Source organism: Leptonychotes weddellii, chromosome 5, assembly GCF_054177405.1.
Source record: "Leptonychotes weddellii isolate Sample4059 chromosome 5, ASM5417740v2, whole genome shotgun sequence".
Classification (NCBI taxonomy): Eukaryota; Metazoa; Chordata; class Mammalia; order Carnivora; family Phocidae; genus Leptonychotes; species Leptonychotes weddellii.
Genome location: NC_138373.1, coordinates 111,690,336 through 111,717,324, shown reverse-complemented (window position 1 = coordinate 111,717,324; position 26,989 = coordinate 111,690,336). Strand labels below are relative to the sequence as shown.

The 26,989-nt window shown below is 43.2% G+C and overlaps 3 protein-coding genes across 10 annotated transcripts in view; 2 read left to right on the top strand and 1 right to left on the bottom strand.

Annotated features, from left to right (window-relative positions):
• The window catches only part of PPM1H (protein phosphatase, Mg2+/Mn2+ dependent 1H), a 246,808-nt gene that overhangs the window by 201,451 nt on the left and 18,368 nt on the right, over positions 1-26,989 (top strand). For 2 of the 3 annotated variants that reach the window (XM_081821984.1, XM_081821985.1), the window contains exons 8-9: positions 1,905-2,012; positions 21,171-21,322. In XM_081821984.1, coding sequence (XP_081678110.1) covers positions 1,905-2,012; positions 21,171-21,322 — 260 coding nt within the window. The remainder of the gene's footprint in view (positions 1-1,904; positions 2,013-21,170; positions 21,323-26,989) is intronic. The other variant, XM_081821986.1, reaches the window with a different exon arrangement.
• The window catches only part of LOC115937168 (uncharacterized), an 83,496-nt gene continuing 62,366 nt past the window's right edge, over positions 5,860-26,989 (bottom strand). For 2 of the 6 annotated variants that reach the window (XR_014145744.1, XR_014145743.1), the window contains exons 2-4: positions 14,601-14,662; positions 13,678-13,777; positions 5,862-6,121 (exon numbers count right to left, since the gene is read on the bottom strand). Coding sequence is in view for 1 of the 6 variants with exons in the window: in XM_081821987.1 (XP_081678113.1) it covers positions 6,039-6,121; positions 13,678-13,777; positions 14,601-14,662; positions 23,716-23,863 (393 nt within the window). In the remaining 5 variants the exon portion in view is untranslated. Of the gene's footprint in view, positions 6,122-13,677; positions 13,778-14,297; positions 14,470-14,600; positions 14,663-16,588; positions 21,175-23,715; positions 23,925-26,989 lie in introns of those variants that run through there. The other 4 variants (XR_014145746.1, XM_081821987.1, XR_014145747.1 and 1 more) reach the window with 4 other exon arrangements.
• Positions 11,494-11,945, top strand: LOC102728579 (cytochrome c oxidase subunit 7A2, mitochondrial). The gene has a single exon (XM_006747751.3). The coding sequence runs from the start codon at positions 11,561-11,563 to the stop codon at positions 11,807-11,809; it is 249 nt and encodes an 82-aa protein (XP_006747814.1). The 5' UTR covers positions 11,494-11,560; the 3' UTR covers positions 11,810-11,945.

The following is a 26,989-nucleotide window of genomic DNA, read 5'->3' as shown; positions in this document are numbered from 1 at the left end:
TCTGTGATAGGCGACTGGCAAGTTCTGTCATCGTACCTGATGGCCTATTTAAAAGCCACTGTGGCTCCAGTCTGTTCCAGGCTTGCTCCATTAGTGAAGAAGTGCAAGATCCCTGTCAGGGGATCCATGATTTCTTGCGAAGTCTTTACAACTGCGACACGTCAGTTCTATCTAGATCCTTTGCAGGGGGTTTCTCTTTCCCGTCTGCATACACCTACCCAGAAGTTTCAGAAGACTTTCATAGCCATAACTTCTCATTTTATTCCTGCCAATGCTTTTAAGGATTTGTGTGGGTAACACCTACATACTCTGTAAACAAGTTCAGTAACTAGCAGAAACATCAGATTTCTTTAGACGAAAACGCCCACCTGTGCTTTTCCAGCCAGAGAAGCTGCCATTGCAGTGGGGAGAGCAGAAGGGCCGCAAGGGACTCAGGATTTTCACACTTAGAGTTGAATACTTCTTAGCCAGTAGGGAGTCGGTGCAGCTCCCCAGCAGAGCAGAGAGTTTCTGCAGCCTGCCTGACCAGAGGTCCCCAGGCTTCATATCACATGCCTGCATTTTACCTCCTTTGATTCTTGCCTTTAAAAAAATATGTCATGGTTTCATTTCCACTTTAATGCAAACTGCCCATCTTCTGATCTGAAACCAGCTCCAAAATCCATAGCCTTTTTGGGAAAACAGGATGAAAATGCTGGTAATGTTTTGGACTGTCATGTTTCTTGGCGTTTATAAGTTACCCTCATTACCCAGACAGTAGAGTGAGGACTCAAGCCTGGGTCTTGGCACCATGACCCTACACCGGATATGTTACTGATGATCGAAGTGTTAGGCCATTGGGCTCCATTCTACCAAGAAAGACTTTCACTTCATCCCTCTGTGCTTACCTGGCTCAATGCTGCCCATCCTTCTGCACAAAAATGTCATGCCACCACCTCCGGGAGACTTTCTCAGCAGAATTTTTACCTCCTCTGAACTCCTCTAACCCATGGCGCTTGTGTCTTTCCACACTTGGCCATATTTTACATGTCTTATCTCCCTTCACAAGTTCCTTTATATTAAGGACAAGTCCTTAGACATTTGTCTAGGCATGATTTCTGCACATAGTAGGTGCTCAGTAAATGTTTGGCTAAGTCAAATCTGTGGCATCCCGGGACCTATTTAGGCTGACTGTGTAGGCATTAGTATAGTAGTATTGTTTCCTTAAAGCACTGGGAAAACTAAACTGTGTAGAGAAAGCACAGGTAGTGAGGTCTCAACCCTGAGGTCTCTGTGTAGTTATAACAAAGTGACATTTTGTTCCTTTCCCCCCAGAGGGAATTTGTGGGGATGTTAGCAGGCCAGGTTACAGAGTTGCAAAGAGTTTCTTTCCTCTAGCCATGAAGTGCCCTCTGTGAGCTTTGGGAGGGTGGGAGCTGCCCTCACTTTTTTTTTTTTTTTTTTTTACATCTCTCACTAGTGCCTCCCAGGAACAGGAGACATGGCTGGTGTGTTCAACAGGTTCTTGTAGGGTGGGTGCATCACAGACAGATGGTTGGATGGATGGACAGATCATGTTGGATTTGATTTGAACTGATTTCAGGAGCTGTAGACATCACACATGTTGGATTTAGTTTCCTGGATACCCTTCCTTCTAGTCTCTACAAAAGAACACTGAAAAGAGACAGCAGCAACCCATTAAACTTAGGATAATTGGTAGAAAAACCACTCCTTAAGTACATAAGTGATCTTGGTGAGCCTTTCCTTGGAAACAGCTACCCACATAAGTTAGTAGCAAGGGGCATGGAGAGGGACAGAAGGAATTGGAAAATGAATGCTTCTCTCTCCGCCTGTAGCAGCTACGTTGTGACAGGAATGCTTTCTCTGTATGTGTCTTTCTGATGGCCCTCTGCTTATACCCCTAGGCCCGAGTAATGGCAACAATTGGAGTGACCAGGGGACTTGGGGACCATGACCTGAAGGTGCATGACTCCAACATCTACATAAAACCATTCCTGTCTTCAGCTCCAGAGGTACCACATGAGGTTTTTGTTTCTGTTTTGTGCAATAAAATACTGTCTACATGATTCCTCCCGGGACTCGCACCCCATGATGCAGACAGTAGCCAGCTTGTGTCACGGGTACTTGTGCGGTGGTCCTTTTTCCCACTCCATTCTCCCTTTGAATGTCCTGGTTCCTACACTCCCCACTTCCTGCCTGACTAGCTGCACAGCCCCCTAGTGGCATTCCTGCCTCCTCAGTCCATCCCACATTTTGTCATCGGACAAATGTTCCCAAACAGGTACTCTGACTCCTGTTAGCTCCGAAACCTTCGACCATACCCCGTGCCTATGAGAATAAAGCCCAGACTCCTTTGGTTGGCATTTGAGGCATGTTATAATTTTGTCTGTCTTTCTAGACCAAAAATTTGATCTCTGTTCCCCTGAACTAGCCAGAAAGAACTTGCTGTGTCCTTCCTGTGCATGACCTTCAGTTTCCCAGAGTTGCTTAGACTCTTCCTTCTGACTGGAATGCCTTTCCTCCCTATCTCCAAACGTCCCGAGTCTGCTGTGGAGACTTCCCTGATTTCTCCCTTCCCCGACCAGAAGTAAGGTCTCCCTACAGATCCGTGTAAAGCAGCTGCCTTTTACTGCCTTCCACTTTCTGCCTTATCGCAGAGTTGTTCGTGTATATACCTTATCCCCTCTTCGATTTTAATCGTCTGTACAACTTATATCATTCAGCTGATGTTTAGAGAAGTTAATTGGAAAACAAGTTGTCATCTTTTTGGTTAAAAAATTTTTTTCTCACTTAAAACTAACGTTAAAAAAAGCCAACAACAGATGTTTCTTATGATATGGGAAACTATCTAGTTCTGTTTCAGGGTGTATCTTTAGAAAACGTTTTGCTTCTATGTTGTAGAGAAATCTAAGTCATAGTAGGTTAAGGGTCTTTTTTTTTTTTTTCCCACCTGTTGAGGAGGCTGGAACTTGGTGGTAGCTGGTGTTGGTGCAACCCGTCCAGTGTGCCAGGACTGGCATCTCAGCTTCGCTGCCTTTCCCTTCGTGGTTGCAAGATGGTGGCATAGCATCTTCACGCGGGGCGGGAAGGAGGAAGCAGGCAGCCCCTCTGTCCCCAACAGTTCCTCACTTGCGTCTCATTGGCCAGGGCCGTGTCACATGACCTCCCCTGGCTGCAAGGACGGTTGAGGGAGGGAGCTTTAACTTTTCCAGTTCTTACAATAGAAGGGAGAGGTGCGTCAGGAACCAATGGTGTTCGCGTTCTGTGTAATTACCTGTTAGAGCAATGCCTTGCACCGGAAATGCCCAGGATGTTTAAATATAGCTCCATCTGCATGTTCTTCCCAAGGGTAGATGCTGTTTTATTGAAGGCTCTTTTTGTTGGAGGAAACCAAAACCCACTCAAGCTAACTCAAAAGAGGAGGTGCTTGTTATAATAATATTAGAAGAGATGTTTATGGTGTACACAAGGAGAACCCTTAACAGCCAGTCTTTATGGGAGGGTGCTTCTGGAATCAAGACCACCTCCAGAGAGCCCCAGCAGTGGGAGTCTGTCACCCTCATGAGGGTGTTCTGCCCTTATGTGGCCAGTCATGTTCCATATGTATCTGCTACCAGTCAACCCAGTTTCTCACTCTCCCGATTCCTGATGACCAGAGAGCAATCTCATTGGTCCAACTCCCTTTTTATACCAGGCCACAAGTGACTTCCCAGCCCATAAATTGCCCCTTTGGCTTGTCTACTCCAGAGCCCTCGGTGGGCACAAACAACCACCTAGGCCCACCCATTTGGCAGGGCTGTGAGCAGGGGGTTGGTTCTTCTAGAGTTTGTATTGCTGAGGCTGGCATTCAAATTACAAGTAGCCACAAGAGGTTGGGAAGTCACAGAGGGGGAATCTCTAGTATATAGAAGGCATGGAAGGCACACACCTTTCCTGATATCACCCAGCATTTCAAATGAGATCAGCCTGGTGGAAATAAATATTGCCATTCATCAGAGCCTGTAGATGTCTCTCTTTTAGCCCTCACAGCAGTTCTGCATGACAAGGACCAATACTACATGAAGTGTCCAAGGTGCCCCAGAAGCTTGTGGATCCCTGATCCCTCTATTCTGGCCAACCTCAGGATCCATGAATTACTGCTGAAACTACTTTTGGCCAGAGGAAAGCAATAAATACTAGGCTCATGGACTCTATATTTTCCCCCCTTGAGAGAGAGGCATTTATTAGACATATTAAATGGTGCCATCATCTTTCTACTTTGCAAAAGGGACAGATGAAGTGTGACTCATGTTCTTGGAGAGGGGGTGGTCCTCGGAAAGCACTAATTAACCATTTTGCTTCTTAAAGCAGAGTGAAAACCTTCTCATCTCCTTCCACACACACCTATGCTTTCTATATAAAGTGAAAAGAGGTGTGGTTTGGTTTGAAGGAGAATGATTTCTGCACAGTTAGATTTTAGATCTTCTAATTGCTCAATTGCCATGGCTCCAAAGAAGAGACTGTAGGTTTAAAACTTGGGCATGCATGGGAGACTCCCTGGGGACTGATGAGAAAGCCCAGTTGGTTGATCAGAAACCTTACGTCATCTGTGTAGAGTGATGCTGGTTCGCAGGGAATTGGGTTGGTTGGTTCAGTTTTGGTGAGGGACTGGACAGGTGGGCAGCGTGTTTAAAAGGAAACGGGCCACCTGTGGAAAAATGTAAGTGCTCTTAGAGAAGGTGTAGAGTTCAATAAGGTGTAGTTTTTATAGTAACAAGTAATGTTTATTAACTGCTTAGTCTGGGCCAGACAACTTACAGTTTATTATACATAGTATAATACATGTGTTTATTATACATAGTATCTCATCTGATCCTCACAACAACCTTAGGAGGTCCATATGCCTATTTTTTTTTTTTTAGGTCCATATGCCTATTATACCCATTTTGCAAATTGGGAAACTGAGACTCAAGTGAAATAATTCCCCCAAGGTTGAACAGTTATGAAATAACAAGATGGTACTTGTACCCAGGTCTGATTTTTTTTTTTTAAGATTTTATTTATTTATTTGACAGCGAGAGACACAGTGTGAGAGGGAACACAAGCAGGGGGAGTGGAGAGGGAGAAGCAGGCCTCCCGTGGAGCAGGGAGCCCGACACGGGGCTCGATCCCAGGACCCCGGGACCATGACCTGAGCTGAAGGCAGACGCTCAATGACTGAGCCACCCAGGCGCCCCTAGGTCTATCTAATTTGATCAGGGTCTGTAGGAGAGAGTAGCTGAGTTCAAAGAAATGTCTTTGGACAGTGTCTAAGGGACCCTTTGAGTATAGGTTCGAGGGGTTCTGAAGAGGATCTTTGTCTTGGGACCTCAGTGGCTCGAGTTTCTCAGAGAAATACTGCTGGCCTCGGACTAAAGTCATAGAAAATGATGGCGTGGTAGAAAAAGTAATTGGGAAAGACAGTAATAGCCTTTGGTGTGTGCCAACCTAGGCCAGACAGAATTGTGCAAAATAAGATTGTGCACGTATAATTTAGCTTAATGGGTATGTAGGGTAGACCCGGAGATTCCTTTGCACGAGATTAAAATTGTTGTACATTTTAAATGCTTCCAGATGGAGCGGGCTTAGCCAGAAGCGGTGGGGGGGGGCGGGGAGCAGTTAGAGAGAAGAGGAGGGGCAGTTGGAATTGGCTACTGTGGAGGGGTACAGGAGACCCCCCTCATCCCCAATCTTAGGGTAGAAACTCCTCTTCCTTGGGTGCTGGTGATAAAGTCCGACACCAGAGACGTGGCGAGCAGGTCTTTCTGGGGGAACTCGGAAAGCCAGGTAAATTTCTCCAAACCATCTAATGAAGAATAACTACCCCCTTTCCTGCCTGCATCCCCTCACCCCCAACCCCACGCCTGCCCTGCCTTTCTAACTGTGACTTCCTAAGAACATTCCCCTGCTATGCCTCCTCTTTGCCAAGCATGGATCTTTATTTCACATTTGGGTTCTAAATTTCAAATCCAGCTCAGTCTGGTAATTTTAACAGTTGGGAAGAAAAATGCGATTTAGTTCTAAGAAAAAAAAGGCTCCAGAATCTTCTTGGAAATCAGCATTGTTCCCTTCATCATTGTAGCTCCTAATTCGATTTGATGAGCTAAATAAAAATAAGACAAAAACATGTGTATCAAATTTATGTAAAAAATGCTCAGGGGTTTAAAAATTAGAGAAGGGTTTCTAGCCAAACACATTTTCGGTTTCACTGAACACAAGGCACTGGAAAAATCTCGAGTTTGCCAAACCCAAAGAGCAGCCGCCAGGTTTGCTGAGCCTCCCTCCTATCTTCCAAGGTCTAAGGCAGGGGTTTCTGGCCAAGAACTGAATTCCACAAGGGGCCCCCCGCCAGCCAAGCGGTTGGCCTGACCATCGAATGTGGAGCCGTTCTGACTCTCGTCAGGTCCACAGCACCGTGTTTTCCCCGGGTCACAGTGTGAGACGCAGCTTCTCCCCACATAAGAGAAATAGCCTCAGCCCAGTCTCCCATCTCCTTGCTCAGTGAAGCGCATCAACAGTCACCTTTCTTATACTCTCCCGAAAGAGTTCAAGCGGAGAAGGAAAGGATCAGGGAAGTCAGGCACTGAGCCCAGACTCTCCTTCTTTTCCAGCATTTCTTCTCCCCGCCGCAATCTAGCACACTTCCTGCTGTGTTACTCAGACACCTTGGCACAGGCCTGCAGCCTACACCTCCAGATGTTCTCTGCTCCTTGCCCCTTTCTGACCTGTAACAGGCCCTCCCTAGAGCTAGGATTCCTCTTCGTGGTAGTTGCTTTCCGGCCTGCACTCCAAGACTGCCGTTAGCCCCCTTTCGGGCTCTTGGAAGAACGAGGTCTCTTTCTTTGTGGGAACTACTTTGCAAAGCCAAGCCCTTCCTCAACTCCGCATCCCCTCCTCTCGGCCCTGCCAGACTGAACCACAAGGAGCCCCGTTTTCTCTCGGCTTCATTGTTCCTTTCCTTGGTGTTGAAGATTCCTATCAGCTGTTTTTTTTGTTTTTTTGGTTTTTTTGTAATTTCAGCCTGACTCATTCAGCTCATTTTTGCTTTTCTTCATCTATTTTCTTTCATTTGAAACCACCTTCTCTAAGAGAAGGAAGACCTTAGACTCCAGTATCTCAATGCCCATGTGGCCTGCACTGTTAGCCTGCCTTTCCCTTCCCTCAGGTGAGGTGAAAATGCCTGTATTCACAAGGTGCTAGGAAAATCAAGGAAGAACATGTGTGGAACTGTCTGGCACAGGGTCTGGTAGGTGGCCAGAGATGGTCAGGAAATGCTAGTCCTCCTTCCCCATCAGGTTCTGGTAGGCTTTCCACTTAGGAATTCCTAGTATGCACATCCATATTAAGAGAGAATGACTCTTTTTTTTGGACCTCCCCTGTTGGAAACATCAACATTATTTAAGATCTCATTGTGGACATCTTAACATTTAAAGTCCTCTTGGTAGCTTTTCATACCCCAAGCCAAAGTCCCACTTTGGGAAAGAGCATGTTTTATTGTACTGTGTACTTTCTATAATTCATAAAAAACAATATTCGTGCATAATGACATGGGAAAAAGCTGTACTATATTAAGTGAAACAGAATATGATTATATATACAAAGAGCGTGATTGTAAGTTAGTAAAAAGGTATATGCATTGGTATACAAATATACACGTGAAGGAAATTTAATAAAATAGTAACAGTAAATAGCTTTGGGTGGTGGAGGAGGAAAAACTTGTTTAAAAATTCCCTAGACCCCTCAAAAATATCTTAGGAGGTGATTTGATACAATACTTAGAAACTCAGACTGGTCATCGATGTCTTGACTTCAAGCTCTGTCTCTTCACTTACTAGCTGGGTGACCTTTAGAAAGTTACTTTACCTAAATCTCGGCTTCCTCTTCAATAAAAAGAGGACAGTATGAATGTTATACCCAGAAACTTAACAGGACAAGTTAAATGACATATATAAAGTTCTTAGCCAGAACCTGGCATAATAAATATTAGCTCCTTGATCCTTTTCCAATTCCATCAAGACCACAAGATTTCACTGGCTCTTTACATAGAGATCATGAGTCCAGTCGTGTTTACTGAGCCAAAAACTAGGGAACATGTCCTCAAAAGAATTAGAATTTGTGGGCAAGCTGGAATGTGAGACTAGCGAAGGAATCATCAGCCATAAATTCTGTGATTCCTGCTTCCTAAGAGACTAGGGGAATTCTGAAAAGGGAGAGAGAACTATATACTGTGAAGAAGAAGGACAAGATAAGTAGAACAAGAGAAAAGGAGGAGGCAGGAGTGAGTCTGGTGTGCAGTAAAATTTGCCTTCTGGGGTCACTGAGTTTGGAAGATTAGATCGAAGGGCTATGAGCTATAATAAAGCTAATTATTGTGAAGGGCCTTGAACTGGACCCAAGGCAGTAGGTAAGGTCTTTAGCAAGGGGAGTAGCATGATAAATATTGGGTGGAAGCTGGTCACAGCACGTAGATGGGGGCGGGGGGTGGTGGAGGGGTGAGGAGAAGCAGACAGGAGGCCACTGTAGAACTCAAACTACGGCAGGAGGACAGACACAAGGGCAGGGACTGCGAAAATGAAAACGAGGCACATCTGAGAGACGCTGCAACAAAACGATTTAACAAAAACTGATGGCAGTTTTAGAGGGTGAAGCGGAGTGAAATTTTTTAAAAATTAAAAATGCACTGCTTTCTAGCCTAGGAAAAGGGAAGGATGTTGCTTATGGGGGACTGAAGAAGAAAACTAATTTTATGCCTTTTTTCCTTTGAGTTTTCTGAACAATGAAAAACATAAACACCAGTGCCTGGGATGAAAATAACGTTACAGCAGGTATAAAGTTAGACTAGAAACTATGGTTTGGATTTAGGACCAAAATGGACTTCTTTTTTTTTTTTTTAAAGATTTTATTAGTTTATTTGACAGAGAGAGACACAGCAAGAGAGGGAACACAAGCAGGGGGAGCGGGAGAGGGAGAAGCAGCTTCCCGTGGAGCAGGGAGCCCGATGCGGGGCTCGATCCCAGGACCCTGGGATCATGACCTGAGCTGAAGGCAGACGCTTAATGACTGAGCCACCCAGGCACCCCAGGAGTTTTAATTTAAATGCTACAAGTTAGCAAAACCTAAATTTTAAATACTGTGAAAATTGTATAAAATATTTAAGTAAACTAGGTAGTGTAAGTCAAATAAGTAGAGGTTATTAAATCCACTCAGATAAAAATGAAGGTAAGGCCAATGTAGATAAGTAGATACAGATATATAGGTACGGTATAGATATAGATGAAAAAGAAACTTTCACGGTAATCAACCAAGTGATTTAGGTAAACTAATTATCGTAAGATTCTAGTACTTTATTGGGCCATAGAGAAATTTTTACAAATGGCCATCTACTTCTTTTTTTTTTTTTTTTAAAGATTTTGTTTATTCATTTGAGACAGAGAGATAGAGAGAGAGAGCATGAGCAGGGGAGAGGCAAAGGGAGAGGGAGAAGCAGGCTCCCCACCGAGCCAGGAGCCTGATGCGGGGCTCGATCCCATCATGACCTGAGCCGAAGGCAGATGCCTAGAGACTGAGCCACCCAGGCGCCCCTCAAAATGGACTTCTTATTCTTCTACTCCATCCAAATTAAATTTCCGCACTGGATAGCTGTGGGCTCTCTTCTCCCCACCCCACAGAAAGTGGTCTTCCTAATGTTTGCCTGCTGGAGGACAGGAGCAGAGAGAACAAGTGCTGCTTATGGACAGATAGAAACCAAGGAGAAAACTCCAGGGGGCTCAGTGTCCCATCCCATCTCCCCAGCCCCATCGGGGGAGGGGGCCTAGAAGTAATCTATCGCATTACAGTGCCTTGTGCTGCTGTGGACTACAAAACAAACCACCCCAGAACTTAGAGTCTTGACAGAACGGTGTATTATTTGTATTTATAGGTTCTTAGCTTTCCTAGTTCTGTGAGTTGTCTGGGCTCAGCCAGGTGGTTCTGTCTGGGAGTCACTCATGTCACAGTTGGATGTCAGCTGGGGCTAGAGTCATCTGAAGACTAGATGGGCTGGAAGTCCAAAATGGCTCACTCACATAGCTGGTAGTAGACATCAGCTATCAGCTAGTTCAGCTGAGGCAGCTACACATGGCCTCTTCATGGGGTTTTGGCTTTTCATAGCATGGCAGCTGGATTCTGAGAAAAAAACATCTCAAGAGTGAGTGGTTCAAGACTGCCAAGCAGAAACTACAAGGCTTTTTAAGACCTAGCCTCAGGGGTATCACTGGGTGGCTCAGTCAGATAAGCATCTGACTCTTGATTCCAGCTCAGGACAGGATCCAGGGTGGAGAGATTGAGCCCAGCTTCGGACTCTACGTTCAGCGGAGAGTCTGCTTAAGATTCTCTCCCTCTCCTTCTGTCCCTTCCTCTCCCCTCCCCTGCCTCTCTAAAAATAAATAAATCTTAAAAGAAAAAATAAAAAAAGTCTTAGCCTCAGAAGGCCTAGGAACATCATCTCTGCCACACACCAGTGGTCAAGGACATCACTAAGCCTGGTCCATATTTGTATGTATATTACAAAATGATTACCACCATAGCTCTATCACATCATATAATTACTGCTTCTGTTTTGTGGTGAGAACATTTAAGCGTTACTTTCTTAGTACCTTTTAAGTATATAATATAGTATTATATATAGATGTGTATATATTTTATATATATAATGTATATGTGTACACACACATATATATTACATAGCATATACAGATTACATGTAACTACAGTTCCCCTGCTGTACTTGAGATCCCTAGTCTTATAACTGGAAGTCTGTGCCCTTCGGCCAACATTTCATGCATCTTTCTTTTCAGTTGGGGTGCTGTACTCTCGGAGGCCATCTGCTCCCCTTCCACCACCACCACCACCACTTTGAAAATGTGTGTGGGGTGGGGCAGGGAATCCCATCAAGAGTGTAGAGAAGCTGCTTTTATTCGACTATGGTGCCATCTGACCCTACATCTAGGAAAGATTTTGTGACTTAGCTTGTCCTCCATCTGCATCTCTAACTCTCTGGTCTAGCTGTAAAAATCACTTGTGTGTGTGTGACATTTTTCTGGCTCGTTTCCATTGCGAAGTGACTTGGGAAGTAACCAGCTATTTGAATACCAGAATTTGACATTTACTTTGACACCAAAAAATCTCGCTTGGCAGCTCATAAAATTTATGGTCACACAAGGGAGCCAACCTCTATATTGTGTCAAATATTTCTTCTCATTGGAGATTATTTCCCTCTGATCCCCTTCTGAAAAATAATAATTTCACTTGAATGTTTCAGTTAAACATGTAGTATCTTTTTTTGCATTTATTTATTGCATTACACACAGAAGAACAGTTTAAGAAGTTTGTTTAAAAATGCAAATCCCAGGGCGCCTGGCTGGCTCAGTTGGTAGAGCATGAGACTCTTGATTTCGGGGTCTTGAGTTCAAGCTCCATGTTGGGAGTAGATTTTAATTTAAAAAATAAGAATAAGGTTCCTGGTGGTCGGTTGTCGCAGTTGGTGGGTAGTAACTGAGCCAAGATGCGGAATCTGCTGGCTCTTCGTCAGATTGCCCAGAGGACCATAAGTACTGCTTCACGCAGGCAGTTTGAAAATAAAGTTCCAGAGAAACAAAAGCTATTTCAGGAGGATAATGGAATTCCAGTGCATCTAAAGGGTGGAGTAGCTGATGCCCTCCTGTGTAGAGCCACTATGATGCTTACAGTTGGTGGAACAGCATATGCCATATATCAGCTAGCTATGGCTTCATTTCCCAAGAAGCAGGATTGACTTCAGTTTATCATCTCAGCAGGCAGTTGGTTCAGTTTCATTCAGCTCTCTATGGACCAGTAACTGATAAATAAATGAGTTCTTCTTTGGGGATCAATATTTATTGACTTATACTAACTGCCACCAATAAAGCAGACTTTACCATGAAAAAAAACCAAAAAACAAAAAATAAAAAATAAGAATAAAAAATAAAAACAGATTTAATATATATATGAGGAAAATGCATGCCTGTGATCTCAGGCACATAAAATGACATCTACACATCAGTGGCCACCAAACCATTCAGCAGATCATTGGCAAGCATGGCATCATCGGCTATAATGTTTGAAGACCAATGTTTTTTTTTTTTTTTTTTAAAGAGTGAGAGAGAGCTTTGGGAGGGGCAGAGGAAGAGGGAGAGAGAATCTTAAGCAGGCACCACACCCAGCATAGAGCCCGATGTGGGGCTCGATCTCACAACCGTGAGGGCATGCCCTGGGCCATAATCAAGAGTTGGACACTTAATCAACTGAGCCACCCAGGCTCCCCTGAAGACCAATCTTTAACACTGTTTATATTTGGTTTATTATTTGAGTGTTCTTGGACCATGTGTGATCAGACTGGTATTTGAATGAAATAAGATCACGTATCAAAAAAATGCAAATCCCTGGAATCCACTTCCTGAAATCTAAAGCACTAGGTCTAGAAGCAGGTCCTAGGAGTTTTCAGATTTTTAGACAATTCTGAAGCAGGGAATCCAAAGACCACTCTTTGAGGGGCACCTGGCTGGCTCAGTCGGTAGAGTGTGTGACTCTTGATCTCAGGGTTTGAAGTTTGAGCCCCATGTTGGGTATAGAGATCACTTTAAAATAAAATCTTTTAAAAAACCCCATAAAACAAAGACCACTCTTTGAATAATACTGCCATAAGCCATTCTTCACTGTGCTCCAGGAACTTCAGGGTTTTTTGGGTTTTTTAAACATTTTTTATTAACATATAATGTATTATTTGTTTCGGGGGTACAGGTCAGTGATTCATCAGTTTTACACAATTCACAGCACTCACCATGGCACATGCCCTCCCCAATGTCCATCACCCAGCCACCCCATCCCTCCCATCCCCCTCCAGCAAACCTCAGTTTGTTTCCTGAGATTAAGAGTCTCTTATGGTTTGTCTCCCTCTCTGGTTTCATCTTGTTTCATTTTTCCCTCCCTTCCCCTATGATCCTCTGTCTTGTTTCTCAAAATCCTCATATCAATGAGATCATACGATACTTATCTTTCTCTGATTGACTTATTTCGCTTACATAATACCCTCTAGTTCCATCCACGTCATTGCAAATGACAAGATTTCATATTTTTTGATGGCTGCATAATATTCCACTGTATAAATATACCACATCTTCTTTCTCCATTCACCTGTTGATGGACATCTAGGCTCTTTCCATTGTTTGGCTATTGTGGACATTGCTTCTGTAAACATTGGGGTACATGTGCCCCTTCAGATCCCTACATTTGTATCTTTGGGGTAAATAGCCAGTAGTGCAATTGCTGGGTCATAGGATGGCTCTATTTTCAACTTTCTGAGGAACCTCTGTACTGTTTTCCAGAGTGGCTGCACCAGCTTGCGTTCCCACCGACAGTGTAGGAGGGTTAGGAACTTCAGTTTTTAATCCTAACATGGGTTTGTTCTGCATCTGTGTTCTAGTCCTGGACAGCATGATTCATTCTTACAGTGCACATGGCTCAATGCCAGACTAGTAAGCTGGGGATACTACACACCTCATTCTCCACCTGAACACAGATCTGCTGAGATCTGGGCTCCTTGCTTCAGAATAACTGCAAGCCTGGGGATTGACTTTGCCACCCAGCAGGTGTCCCACAGCTTACCAGGCGTGATTGTGTCTTCTCTCCTCAGGCAAGGCACATAATAACTTGCTCTCTTGCTTACTGGAGATCTCTGAAATCCTGCCATGGTGTGAAAAAAGTCCTGTGAAGTAGTAAAACTCCGGTTATGTGGTTATGTTAAATCCCAATGGCCAGAAGTAGCCACGAATTTAGCCACAAATAAAGAATAGCAGTCATTTCATTATTTATTCATCAGGTGATGATATAACTTATCCTCTCAACCAGGACATTTTTGAGAGTCAGTGTGGACATCATTAATAATTATGCTGGGAAAATAGCACAAACCAAAACTATCTCATGCACACAGGGACATAAGGTCACTCTGTGTGCCTCCTCACTGGATTTGACACAACTCAATCCACCTACACTACACCCACATCCTTTCACTCACAGGCTGGGGTTTCTTCTGACCTTTATCTCTATAAATGGGCATTTTAATGAATACAAATTTATTCCTCAAATGATTGATAAGCTAGATTCAAGCCCATTCATTCACTGAGACTTTGACTCAGTGGTGCACAAGCCAGTGGAAGCCCAAAGAAAGGAGTGGATCATGGGAGTAGCCCGACATGTAAAGGAAATTCCTTCCTATAGCTTATTACCTCCTTGAGGGGCAAAGTACTGGCCTCATGAGAAGAAAATGGAAGCCTTCCACTAGAGTCGCCAGGCACTGGGTTCAGCTTCAGGCTCCCTACCTAATACTTCAGCTGGTGTAGAAACATTTTAGCTATTAAGTTGTATCCACCCTCAAAAGTCACATGTTTACTTTGTAGCCTGCAAAAGAAAAAGCAAACCCACAAGAATATCTGTGGTATATTTCAAATATAAAATTATACCCGCAGCCCAAACAACTGGCTCCTTTTGGGGAGCGTGAGTACCAGCGTATTTGTAATACTTAATTGTACCTTGATGCATTTGCAGTCAGATGCTCTGAGGTCATGTGGCCAGTCACATGCAGCCCTAACTCCTATGATGAAAGAGTCAGAGAACATTAATGCCATGAGCATCCACAGTGGCCACCACATGCTAACATCTCATTTCACTAGGGAGACACTGAAGATTTGAAAGGTCGTGTCTTCTCCCTCACCATTCCCCGGTGAAAATCCAGTACTGTGGCCAAACCAAACAATATAAAGCTGCCCAAGCACACCAGCCCTCTCTCACCTCCCCAGGCTTTGGCTCCTGCAGTGCCCACTATGTGTAAGGCATAAGATCCAGCTCCTTCTTCCTGAACTCCATGTGATGAGTCACTGCTGCTTTGCACATTCCCAGCAGGTGGTCAGCAGACTTTGGAAATGTGAATGACCAAATGGTTTTGCCTAAATTTTAAGGAGCAGAAGTGGGTTTCAAACCCAAGTCTTTTGCCACCAAATTCAGTGTGTGTTTCATGACATAGTGTAGATAGAATCACAAGAGAGAATCTGGATGCTATCTTGACAGTTTGCCAGAATGCCAACATTGAAATAATCTGCTTGGTTTATAGGACCACAAAGAAGTATTATTTTTTTCTGGTACAAGTGCCATATTCAAAGTTCTCTAGATTGAGCTTTTGAGTTGGCTACATGGGGTATAGAGGATAAGACTTTGTCCTCTCCTTATTTTCTACCACCTATTGGCATCCTTTATCTTGGGAACCGTCTAGCTTTTCTGCCAAGAACACTGCTGAGACTCCCAATCCCTGTTACTTTAAATGAGACTTGTACTTGAACCCCAAGGCCCTTGAGCCCACTCTTACTCATCGCCTTCCACCAACTAGCTTACTTTCAGGTGTACTGCCCTGAGATCAGCACCATCTAATAATAACTCATGGTACCTTAGAATTTGTAGTTTCCTTCCACGTTATCTCATTTGATCTTTCTAACAGCTTTGTGAGAGGGGTGGAATAGGCATTAACGTATTTTTTTTTTCAATTTTTAAACAATGATTTCAGAGATGAGAAAATTGAGAGCAAAAGAAAATAAATGGCTTCTCTCAAGTCCCAAAGCTGGTTAGAAGCGGAGACCTGAAGTGAGGGCTTCTGATCCCAAAGGCAGGCTCTCGTTCCTCCAGAAAAGCCAGGCCTGAGCTGTGGGAGCTCATGGGCCTCTGCTGAGTACCTCAGAGGGAAGAAAGGTTGGGCGAATTTGCTGAGTTGATAAAGCTGTAAAAGCTGCCAGGGCATCTTAGAGAAGCAGCCGAGATTTGACAAATGGAAGAATTGATGGGCTCTTTTTTAAAAGTAGCTTCGAGAAGCCAGCATCAGCTTACACCCATATGAACCATCTTAACGTGCCACTGAAGTTCCCTCCGTAATAGAGCGGAGAGGCGAACACACATTTTCCACAAGTGCTGAAGCAGCAGCCTGCGGCTGAGCACTAAGTGGTGGGACTGGATGAAAGACTTGCTTGTCGCAAGCTCCTGTGTCAGTAGGTGCCCGGTGATGACATTAAGGGTGTCTCTAAGTGCTTTGCCGCCGAGGGCCCGGGGACAGCACTTGGCACTCGGCTCACTCGGGCACAGTAGCCAAGGGTCTTCTGTGCCCCCAGGCTCCTTCCTGCTCCCTCCCTTACACTGAGTTTTTTGTTAGCAGCTCCAGTGAGGACAGGGAAAGAAAAGGAGAGAGTCTGCGACTTCCATTAAATATCAGCACATTGCATTTTTGGTGATGGCTCGTCGGAGGTAACGAGCAAAATCTGCTCGGTCACCATATTAGAGCAGCCTCTGACTAGACCTCCAACACTGAATTAGTTTTCTTCCTCCCTTCCTCTCATTTATTCTTGGTCTCAACAACTATGTCCTGAAGATCTATTGTTATTTACTATGAAAAATACCGTGAGGCCCACAGAAGAAATGCAAAGTGGGATCTCTGGCCAGGGGGTAAATTTGGGGAGGGAAGAGAAGAGGACCAACTCACTGTGTGTTCGCTGTAGGCAGAATAAGGGTAAATGTGCAGTGAGGCCAGTGCTTCTCTTGGTTGTTTATTGACTGCTTACCAAACGCTAAGCTGTGTGTTCTGGCAACAGAAGCAGAGAGAACAACTCAGACCTTGCCCCTTGAGGAGCTTATTGCCTCTGACAGTGTTTCCCAGGCAAGGCTCCCCCGCCACTTGCATTGGAATTAGCTGGCCTTTGTCTAAAGAAGCTGATGCCTGCTCAGATCGACACAATCAGAATGTTAAAGGTGGGCCCTTGAATCTCAAGTTGTTCCATGAGCACCCCGGGTGAATTTTTTTTAAGATTTTATGTATTTGACAGAGAGAGAGCAGAAGCAGGGGCAGCGGCAGGCAGAGGGAGAGGGAGAAGCAGGTTCCCTGCCGAGCAGGGAGCCCAATGTGGGGCTCGATCCCAGGACCCTGGGATCATGACCTGAGCTGAAGGCAGACGCTTAACCGACAGAGCCACCCAGGCGTCCCCAACCCCAGGTGATTCTTAAGCACAGGAGAGTCTGAGCATGATCACATGAGAGTCTGGCAGAGACAAACAAAGGGACCCAAACAGGTGTAGCTAGGGAGAGCTGTGCTGGGGGGTGCACAGGCTTGTGACTGCAAGGACCGGGGAAGAGGAACAGACACTGCTTGTTGGTGTCCTTCAGGATTGTGGCAGCAGAGGGGGGCACTGCACCCCCAGTCTAACACCGCGTCCAGAGTAAGAAGGGGCCTGTGGGAAATCACCTCAATTGTTCGGATCTTTGTTCAAACAGTGCCTTCCCGGAGAGGCCTGCTATAGCCATGTTCTAAAAGGACTCTTGTCATTCTTTTTTTTTTAACTTAAATTCAATTAATGAACATACAATGTATTATTGGTTTCAGAGGTAGAGTTCAGTGATTCATTAGTCTTATGTAACACCCAGTGCTCATTACATACGTGCCCTCCTTAATGTCCATCACCCAGTGACCCCATCTTGTCATTCTTCTTACTCGGACTTTTCTTCAGAGCACCTATCCTCTTCTGACGTTGGAGTTGTGTGTCTGTCTCATGTACTAGTGTAGAAGTTGTGAGGGACTGGGGGGGTGCCTGGGTGGCTCTGTCGGTTAAGCCTCTGACTCTTGATTTTGGCTCAGGGCATGATCTTAGGGTCATGAGATCGAGCCCCACATTGGGCTCCAAGGGCATGGAGCCTGCTTAAGATTGTCTCTCTCCCTCTCCCTCTGCCCTTCCCACCCTCCAAAGAAGTTGTGAGGGACTTTGTCACTTCTGTCCACAGCTGTATCTGCAATGCCTAGAAGAGTAGTTGGCACATCGTAAGTGCTCAATAAACACATAAAGGCGCTTCTGGGAGGGCAGACGGATCCACACTGGCCCCATCTCTCAGCTGCTCAACTGATACTGCTCTCAAAAACTGCAAGAATCTCTAAGCTTCCTGTGGCCTTTCTGTCCCTTCTTGGCAGCTGGGAACATTGGAAGGAGCCACGAGCAGCCCTGACCTTGTTCTCCAGCTCTCCCTCACACAGAGACATTTGCATGGTACATCTCTCCCTGACTGGGGCCCGCAGAGACTCTCTCTTCCTGGTGTCTGAGTCCTGGGGAGCCTCCGAGCCATTAGTTTAATGTGAGGCTTGCTGGAATATCAAGAAGCTATTTCCAGAATTGAAGAGGGAGCTTTGGAGAGGTGAGTGTGGTCTGATAGAGGAAGGCCAACAACAGCTCTGGGGAGAGGAGGTCAGGACTCCAGAGCCCGCCAGGATCCTCTGGAGCCCTTGCCGCCAGGGAGGATGGGCGTGCAGTGTGTTGTCCTGTGCTGCAGCCCAGTTTTTCTGAAAGCCTTTTCACAAAATGTTCTGCATCACAGGTTAATGTATAAGACACGAGTTGTAAGTGGAAAGTTGGCAGAGTCCTTTGGAAATTGGCTAAAGGGCAGGAAATAAAGGGTAGCAATAAAAACCTAAAAGGATGTTAATTGGGGAGTGCCTCAGGGAACAGGGTTGAGACCAGCTTTTTATTATTTACATTAAAAATACTTGAGAATGGTTTTGAAAGGATTTTCTTGTTGGCTAATGAAACAGCATTAGGGAGCTGTGTGTGGAAATGTGAATAGTGGAATTAGGGAAGGATTCAATTTATTGATGGAATTGAAGCGAGTGTTTTCTGACATGTTTCTGTGTATCAGTCCACACCCATTCTGTTGGCTAGATTTCCCTTTGGGTAGTGGGCAGGATGACTTCAGCTTAAACAACTCGAATCTCTACATATGTTTGGCCGGCAGAAAAGCACTGGAAGAGATTCTGGCACCTTAAACCCAGGGTAGTCCTGAAATTAAATGGATGTTATCTTCAGACCTGGAAATCTTTCCTGTAGAAGGAGCTAGAAGACAGATGGAAACTCCCACTTAGCTAGAGGCATAAGACTGGAACTGGAGTACCCAACATCATCTCCCCACCTCCCATAACACTTTTTATTCTATGGAGTTTGGATTATTGCAGAAGTGTATTGTAGATAGACCCCAAGAAGAAGTGAGCAGTCTCTCTTAAGCAAAGTCATTGCATCCTGGCAATTACAGCGTAGTGAGCCAGGACTGGGGAGGCCAGAGCCAACATTTGCTGTCCTCTCTAAAGCCTGCCTCAGAGGCCTCACGGAGGCCACCAAGCCCTGGATCTCCTTGTTTGCGAGCCTGGGCCTGTAGGAATCCTCTTCAGCCTCGCTACTCAGAGTGCGGTCCCAGGACCCACAGCATTGGCATCACAGGGGAGTAAGCTAGACATGAAGCTTCTCCAGCCACACCCCAGAGCTGAGTTAGAATCCACATTTTAGCAGGATCCCCAGTGGATTCCTAGGCACATTAGCATTTGAGAAGCACTGCTAGAACATTTGTGACACCCAGGAATCACAAGAAAATACAGCAAAGGGGATTTGGTTGCTTCTGTGGAGGGAAAACTAGACCACATGAGTTCAGTGGCCTGAGGATAGAATTCTGGCATTTGGGACTTTCCAGTCTGCTGTAAACTGAAGATTCTCCTTATTGTTTTCTTTAATTTGGCCTCATAAGGCACAGTGCCTTCTCTAGGAGGTAAACTCACCCTTAAAGTGGATATCCCTTTTGAGAAAATGTTAAAAGCCAGTCCAGTATACCCCTGAGTTCTCTTCCCCTGAGTGTGGGCCATGCACTGGGCCACTAGCTAATTGTTACCACCTAGTTAGCAGGCCACAGAGGCGTGGTACCTGGAGGCTGCTTTTCATTTGAGCTCATTTTCCAAGGGCTCTGTGGGTAGGTGTGTGGTATTTTTGTTGTTTTCTGCTGCTGGGTGTAGGCTGTTAGTCCACAGGACCGCCCTATGTCAGGGTGTCACGGGCCTGAGCAAACCTTTCTAAAACATAGGAGGCGTGGCTTTCAAAGATGTGGATTTGAGCAGTCTGTAGGCCTCTTAGAATTGAATTCTCTGTAGGTTTGAGATGACCTAACACTGACTGTGTGTGATGGGGCACGCAGCTGCTTAAACTCCAACCTCCTTCCTCTCCCTGCCCCTCCCCTGGCCTACAGCTTTCACTCAGACTTGCTTTTAGAAGACAGGAGAGAGAAAAGAGGGGGTTGAAGGAACTAGAAGATTGACAAAACTGATCTGCGTTTGTCCTTAGCTCGTGAGGTGGTGTACACAGAGCTGGTTCTGCCAAATTAGGAGGGAATAGTAATGAAACCCCAAACTCTTTTCTTGCCAGAGTTGGGTGAAAATAGATTTGCGACCTAACCCAAATACCGCTTCATTTTTATTCTTACTAGTTTTGTCAAGGTTATACTGTTCTTCTCCAAGAGTTTGGGCGGATATTGAAATATCCAGGTCCTTCCAGGTACTAGAGATGAGGAAAGATGTCACGTTTGCCAAGATACAGTTTGGAGATTCAGACTTAGCATGTGTCCTTTATAACTGAGGCTAGATTGAGGCCCTTCAAATCTGAGTATAGCTCTGAGCCCCATCCTTACATGAGAGGAGCCCTGCCCCTAGGGCCTCAAACAGGTAAACCAGAAAGTGATTCATGTGAGCCCATTAAATAAGTGTGTCTCCTTCAGTCCTAGACAAATACACACAGAGCAACTACTAAAGATCTGAGGCTGGCTTTCTCTCCCCCACAGACAGAGCCCAGAACCAGGGAAATTTGCTATTCATCTTTATACTTAGAGCACCTGGCACAGAGCAGGCCCTTAGTTAAGTCTTTGTGGAATGGATGGATGTGGAAGGAGGAAGGAGGCAAGCCTCTGACTGCTCTTCTGGCTAGCACAGTATCGACTATATTGTTCTAGCTATGTCTCAGGCATTATTACATTTTCCATTCATTCTTCCTTGTCAACTATTAGGCCCCCCTGGTGAGCCCCATATGTCTATACGGCAAGTCTCCGAAGGAGGCTACCCCTGGCCACAAAGCTGTCTCCACAACCAGGTACCTTATAGTGCATACCTAAAAATACCTAGGCTAGATGGGAAAAGAGAAAGGAATTCAGAAGCTCATTTGTTGTGGGAAATAATGTGCTCCCAACCTCTTAAGTAGGAATATTCCCATTCTTTTCAGGTAAGAGTCTACGATCTCTCCAAATATGAGCATGGATCAGATGATGTGCTGATCTTGGCCACTGATGGACTCTGGGATGTTTTATCAAATGAAGAAGTGGCAGAAGCCATCACTCAGTTTCTTCCTAACTGTGATCCAGATGACCCTCACAGGTTTGTGCATTTCTGTGATGGTAGGGTTGTTCCTCGAGCCAGTTTTCATGGTGTGACTGAAATAAATAATCATGCACTTTCCATCATTCATGATTTGCTGTAGAGCTGATATGGATGGATTAGGAACCGAACTGTAGAAGGGACATTTCTTATTAGTAGTACTATCACAGCCGAATAAAAATCCTCAAGTTGAACCTAGATGCAAGTGGTAAAGAATTTGACTTTTTTTTTTTTTTAAGATTTTATTTATTTATTTGTTAGAGAGAGAGAGCATGAGTACGAGCAGGGGGAGCTGCAGGCAGAGGGAGAAGCAGGCTCCCTGCTGAGCAAGGAGCCCGATGCGGGACTCGATCCCAGGACCCTGGGATCATGACCTGAGCCGAAGGCAGCCGCTTAACCGACTGAGCCACCCAGGTGACCCAAAGAATTTGATTTGTAAGATACTTCAGCAGCATGTTTCTCACATTCTTTCTTTGTAATTCCGAAGTGAGAATAATCCAGTTTGTGATCCTCCTGTTGAGAGTAATACCAAATGCTCCCAGCATCGATTTTTATTCATTGGGAAATGATTTTTGAGAAAGGAGAGAATAATTAGAGTAGGTTTTCATTTGTAGGATAATGGCAGTGTAAATATCCCAAACAATTCTAGGTGACTCAGAAATAAACAGAAATCCCCTCGGGAGAAAGGCAGCTTTCACTTAGAACACAAGGAAACAAGTCACCATGAGAAAAAGCCAGTAGAAACAGCAGACAGTGGAGTGGGACCTATAAACCATTCATTCTTGAATTTATCAGTCAAAAATATAAATATTTTAACATTTCAGAAATGTTTTTTAAAGTGTTGAAAATAGGAACAAGGACAAGAGACTATAAATTGCACAGATTTTAAAAATAAGGAAATGGAACTTCTAGAGATTTATTTTTAAAATAAGAATTAAAAATTCAGTGCATTAAACAGATTAGAGATAAAACACTGGTGAGCTGGAAAATTGATCAGAAAATGGCTGAGAGACAAGAGGGAAAATTTAAAAAAAAATGAGATTATGAGACTAGGGGAATGACCTAAGATGCTCGCAATAGAATTTCAAAAGGAAATACTGTAGATGAGAAGAAAAAGAAAAAGTTCCAGAATTGTTGACTGATAGTAAACTGAAGATACAGAAAGCCCAACAGATCTCAAGCAGAAGAAATGAAAATTATAAGTAGGTATTTCATAATGAAACTGAAGAACTTTAAACAAACAAAATAATAAAAGCAGTTGGAAAGAAAGACAAAACAGATCTATATAAATAATATTTAGACTATGAAAGCTGACTTTTCAGAAACAACAATAGGATCCAAAAGACAGTGGAGTTACATCTTCAGTTGTCTAAGAATATTTTATTAACATGAAAGTTTTTTTAACATACATGAAAGAATTTTCCTATGTAGTAAAAATACCATTAAAGAGGATAAATTAAAGACATTTTCAGGCAAAACACAACCTGAGGAATTTTAATGCCAACCAAACTGCTCTGAAGAAAATTTTCTAAAGGATGTACTCAGATAAGAAAAGGAAATGGTCCCAGATGGAAGATCTGAGAAGTAAAATGGATTATTAAGCTAGGATAGTAATAAATTTGTAGATACATTGGCTATATAAAACAGAAACAAGAACGTCTAATGTGTGGTACTAAAAATGATAGAATTGAGATACTAAGTAAAAACAGCACAATAAATTGGCAAGGGGGGATAGCAAATCAGTTACAGAGTGCTGTGATTCTACTGGAAAAGAGGTTCTCTTAAAAGAGTTTAGCTTTAGGGTGCCTGGGTGGCTCAGTTGGTTAAGCGACTGCCTTCGGCTCAGGTCATGATCCTGGAGTCCCTGGATCGAGTCCCGCATCGGGCTCCCTGCTCGGCAGGGAATCTGCTTCTCCCTCTGACCCTCCCCTCTCTCATGTGCTTGCTCTCTCTCATTCTCTCTGTCTCAAATAAATAAATAAAATCTTTAAAAAAAAAAAAAAAGTTTAGCTTTAGATTCTAAATGTGTTTATTTTATTTATTTTATTATGTTAATCACCATACATTACATCATTAGTTTTTGATGTAGTGTTCCATGATTCATTGTTTGTGTATAACACCCAGTGCTCCATGCAGTACGTGCCCTCTTTAATACCCATCACCAGGCTAACCCATCCCCCCACCCCTCTCCCCTCTATAACCCTCAGTTTGTTTCTCAGAGTCCACAGTCTCTCATGGTTCATCTTAAATGTGTTTAAATAGCTAAGAAAACTATAAAACAAATAGAATGTATAACTGTTAGACTAATCAAGGGAGAGAAAACCTACATGGAATCAGAAACCAAACTTCTAAAAATTTATAAATCAAAAAATTATAATAAAATTAGAAATTACTTGGGTTTGGGGGCACCTGGGTGGCACAGTTGGTTGGGTGTCCAACTCTTGGTTTTGGCTCAGGATGTGATCTCAGAGTCATGGGATGGAGCCTCATGTCAGACTCTGCGCTCAGCGTGGAGTCGGCTTGAGATTCTCTCGTGCTCATGCTCGTTCTCACGTGCTCTCTCTCTCAAATAAATCTTAAAAAATAAATTACTTGGGTTTGAATAATGGGAAGAATAGTACATATCAAAGCTTCAAAGGCTGAACTTTGAGTCTTTTTTTTTTTTTTTTTTTGGTCTAATTTAATGAGCTATGCATAGATGAAGACTCCAGTCACCCCTGACCTGCCAGAAATAGCTACATCCTCTCCATGTCATAAGATAGCTCTTTCCAAGACTCCCCACTATAACACCAGGAACCCCTGGCCACAAGCTCTAGACTCCTTACCACAGGGAAAGATTTCCTCAGACTAGGACCTTGAGGACTGATGTGTGTTATGGGGCCATTTCTGCCTATATTATCCACATAAATATGTACATAAGGCCTCTTATAACTTCTAGACTCTAGGAGCCAAAGGAGTGGAGCTATCTACTTGTGGACCATGTGTTCTTTTCCTGAGTGCAGGCCATAAGGAAACACCTGTCCTAACTTTAAATTTTAGGTCTGCGGTCCTTATTTCTACAATAGCATCTAATTTAAGAAGTGAAAATAGCAGAATAAACACAGAGTAATGGAAGGAAAAAATTATAGATAAGAAAATAGAGAACAAATATTGAATAAAAATAAATGATAAATGAATTTAGTGAAGTTGCAGGATACAAAATCAGTATCCTGAAATCTGTTGAGTTTCTCTACATTAATAACAAACTAGCAGAAAGAGAATGTAAGAAAACAGTCCCCTTTAAAATTGCATCAAAAAGAATAAAATACCTAGGAATAAATTTAACCAAGGAGGTGAAGACCTTACTCTGAAAACTATAAGACATTGGTGAAAGAAATGGAAGAAGACGGAAAGAAATGGAACAACATTCCATGCTCATGGATTAGAAGGACAAATATTGGTAAAATGTCCATACTACTCAAAGCAATCTACAGATTCAATGTAATCTCTATCAGAATACCAAAAGCATTTTTCACAGAACTTAGAACAAATAATCCTAAAATTTGTATGGAACCACGAAAGACCCTGAATTACCAAAGCAAGATTGAGAAGGAAGAACAAAGCTGGAGATCTCATAATCCCAAATTTCAAGATATACTATGAAGCTGTAGTAATCAAAACAGCATGGTACTGGCATAAAAATAGACACATAAATCAAGGGGACAGAATAGAGAGTCCAGAAATAAGGCCACATTTTAATAGTCAATCTACAAAGGCAAGAATATACAGTGGGGAAAGACAGTCTCTTCAACATATGGTGTTGAGAAAACTGGACAGCTACATGTAAAAGAATGAAACTGGGCCACTTTCTTACACCATACACAAAAATAAATTCAAAATAGATTAAAGACCTGAAACCATAAAACTAAAAGAAAACATAGGCCATAAACTCTTGGCCTTAGCAGTATTTTTCTGGATGTGTTTCCCCAGGCAAGGGAAACAAAAGCAAAAATAAATAATTGGGACTACATCAAACTAAAAAACTTTTGCACTGTAAAGGAAATCGTCAACAAAACGAGAAGGCAACCTCCTGAGTGGGAGAAGATTTTTGCAGTATGATATATCCAATAAAGGGTTAATATCCAAAATATATAAAGACTCCTGTAACTCAACACTCTGAGGGAATAAAAGACAAAAAATGCGTAGAGGACCTGACTAGACATTTTTCCAAAGAAGACTTACAGATGGCCAACAGAACATGAAAAGATGCTCAATATCACTAATCATCAGAGAAATGCAAATCAAAACCACCATGAGATAGCACCTAACAACAGAATTGCTAGTATCAAAAAGATAAATAACAAGTTCGGCAAGGAGGTGGAGAATTAGGAAACCCTCGAGCACTAATGGTGGGAATGTAAATTGGTGCTGCCACTGTGGAAAACAATATGCAAGGTTCCTCAAAAAATTAAAAACAGAAGCACCATATGATCCAGTAATTCCACTTCTGGGTATTTACCTGAAGAAAATGGAAACAGTAGATCAAAAAGATATATTCATCCCTCTGTTTATTGCAGTTTTACTTAGAGTAGCCAAGATATGGAAGCGACCTCAGTGTCCACTGATGAATGGATAAAGAACATGTGTATATACACATAGAAAAGGGAGGATCTTGCCATTCTCAACAACATACCTGGAGGGTATTATGCTAAGTGAACTAAATCCAAGAAAGACAGATACCATATGATTTCACTTTTACATGGAATCTAAAATACACAACAAATGAACAAACAGAAACAGACTCATAAATACAGGCAACAGACTGATGGTTGCCAGAGCGGATGGATGGGAGCTAGGAGAGAGGAGGAACAGGTGAAGAGGATTGAGAGTTGCAAACTTCCAGATATAAAATAAATCATGGGGATGAAAAAGTACAATATAGGCAGTATAGTCAACAATATTGTAGTAACGTTGTCTGGTGACAGATGGTAACTACCCTTACAGTGAGCATTTCATAATATATAATTGTCAAAGCACTATGTTGTGTACCTAAAACTAATATAATGCTACATGTCAACTGTACTTCAATTAAAAATTTAAATTTTTTTTTAATAATAAAGTCAAAGTTTATTGTTTAAAGCAACTAACACATTAGGAAAATGCAAATTAAAACCACAGTGAGATATCACCTCACCCATCAGGATAGCTATTTAAAAAACAAAAAACCAAAAATCAAAAAAAAATAACAAGAGTTGGTGAGAATGTGGAGAAATTGGAACCCTTGCGCATTACTGTTAAGAATGTAAAATGGTGGAGCTGCTATGGAAAACAGTATAGTGGTTCCTCAAAAAAATTAAACATAATAATCATATGATTTGACAATCCACTTCTGTGTATACACCCAAAAGAAGTGAAAACAGGGACTCAAACAGATATTTGTACACCCATGTCCATAGCAGTGTCATTTACGATAGCTAAAACGTGGAAGAAACCCATATGTCCATGAGCGAATGAATGGATGAGGAAAATGCGGCATATAATGCAATGGAATATTAACCAGCCTTATAAAAGAACAAAATTCTCACAGATGCTACAAAATGGGTGGTGGGTATAGACATTATACCGAGTGAAATAACCAGACACGGAACAACAAATACTGTATGATTCAATTTATATGAGGTACTTAGA

Coding starts and splice junctions, on each gene's coding strand:
- LOC102728579 (XM_006747751.3), top strand. CDS start 11,561: ATGCGGAATCTGCTGGCTCTTCGTCAGATTGCCCAGAGGACCATAAGT.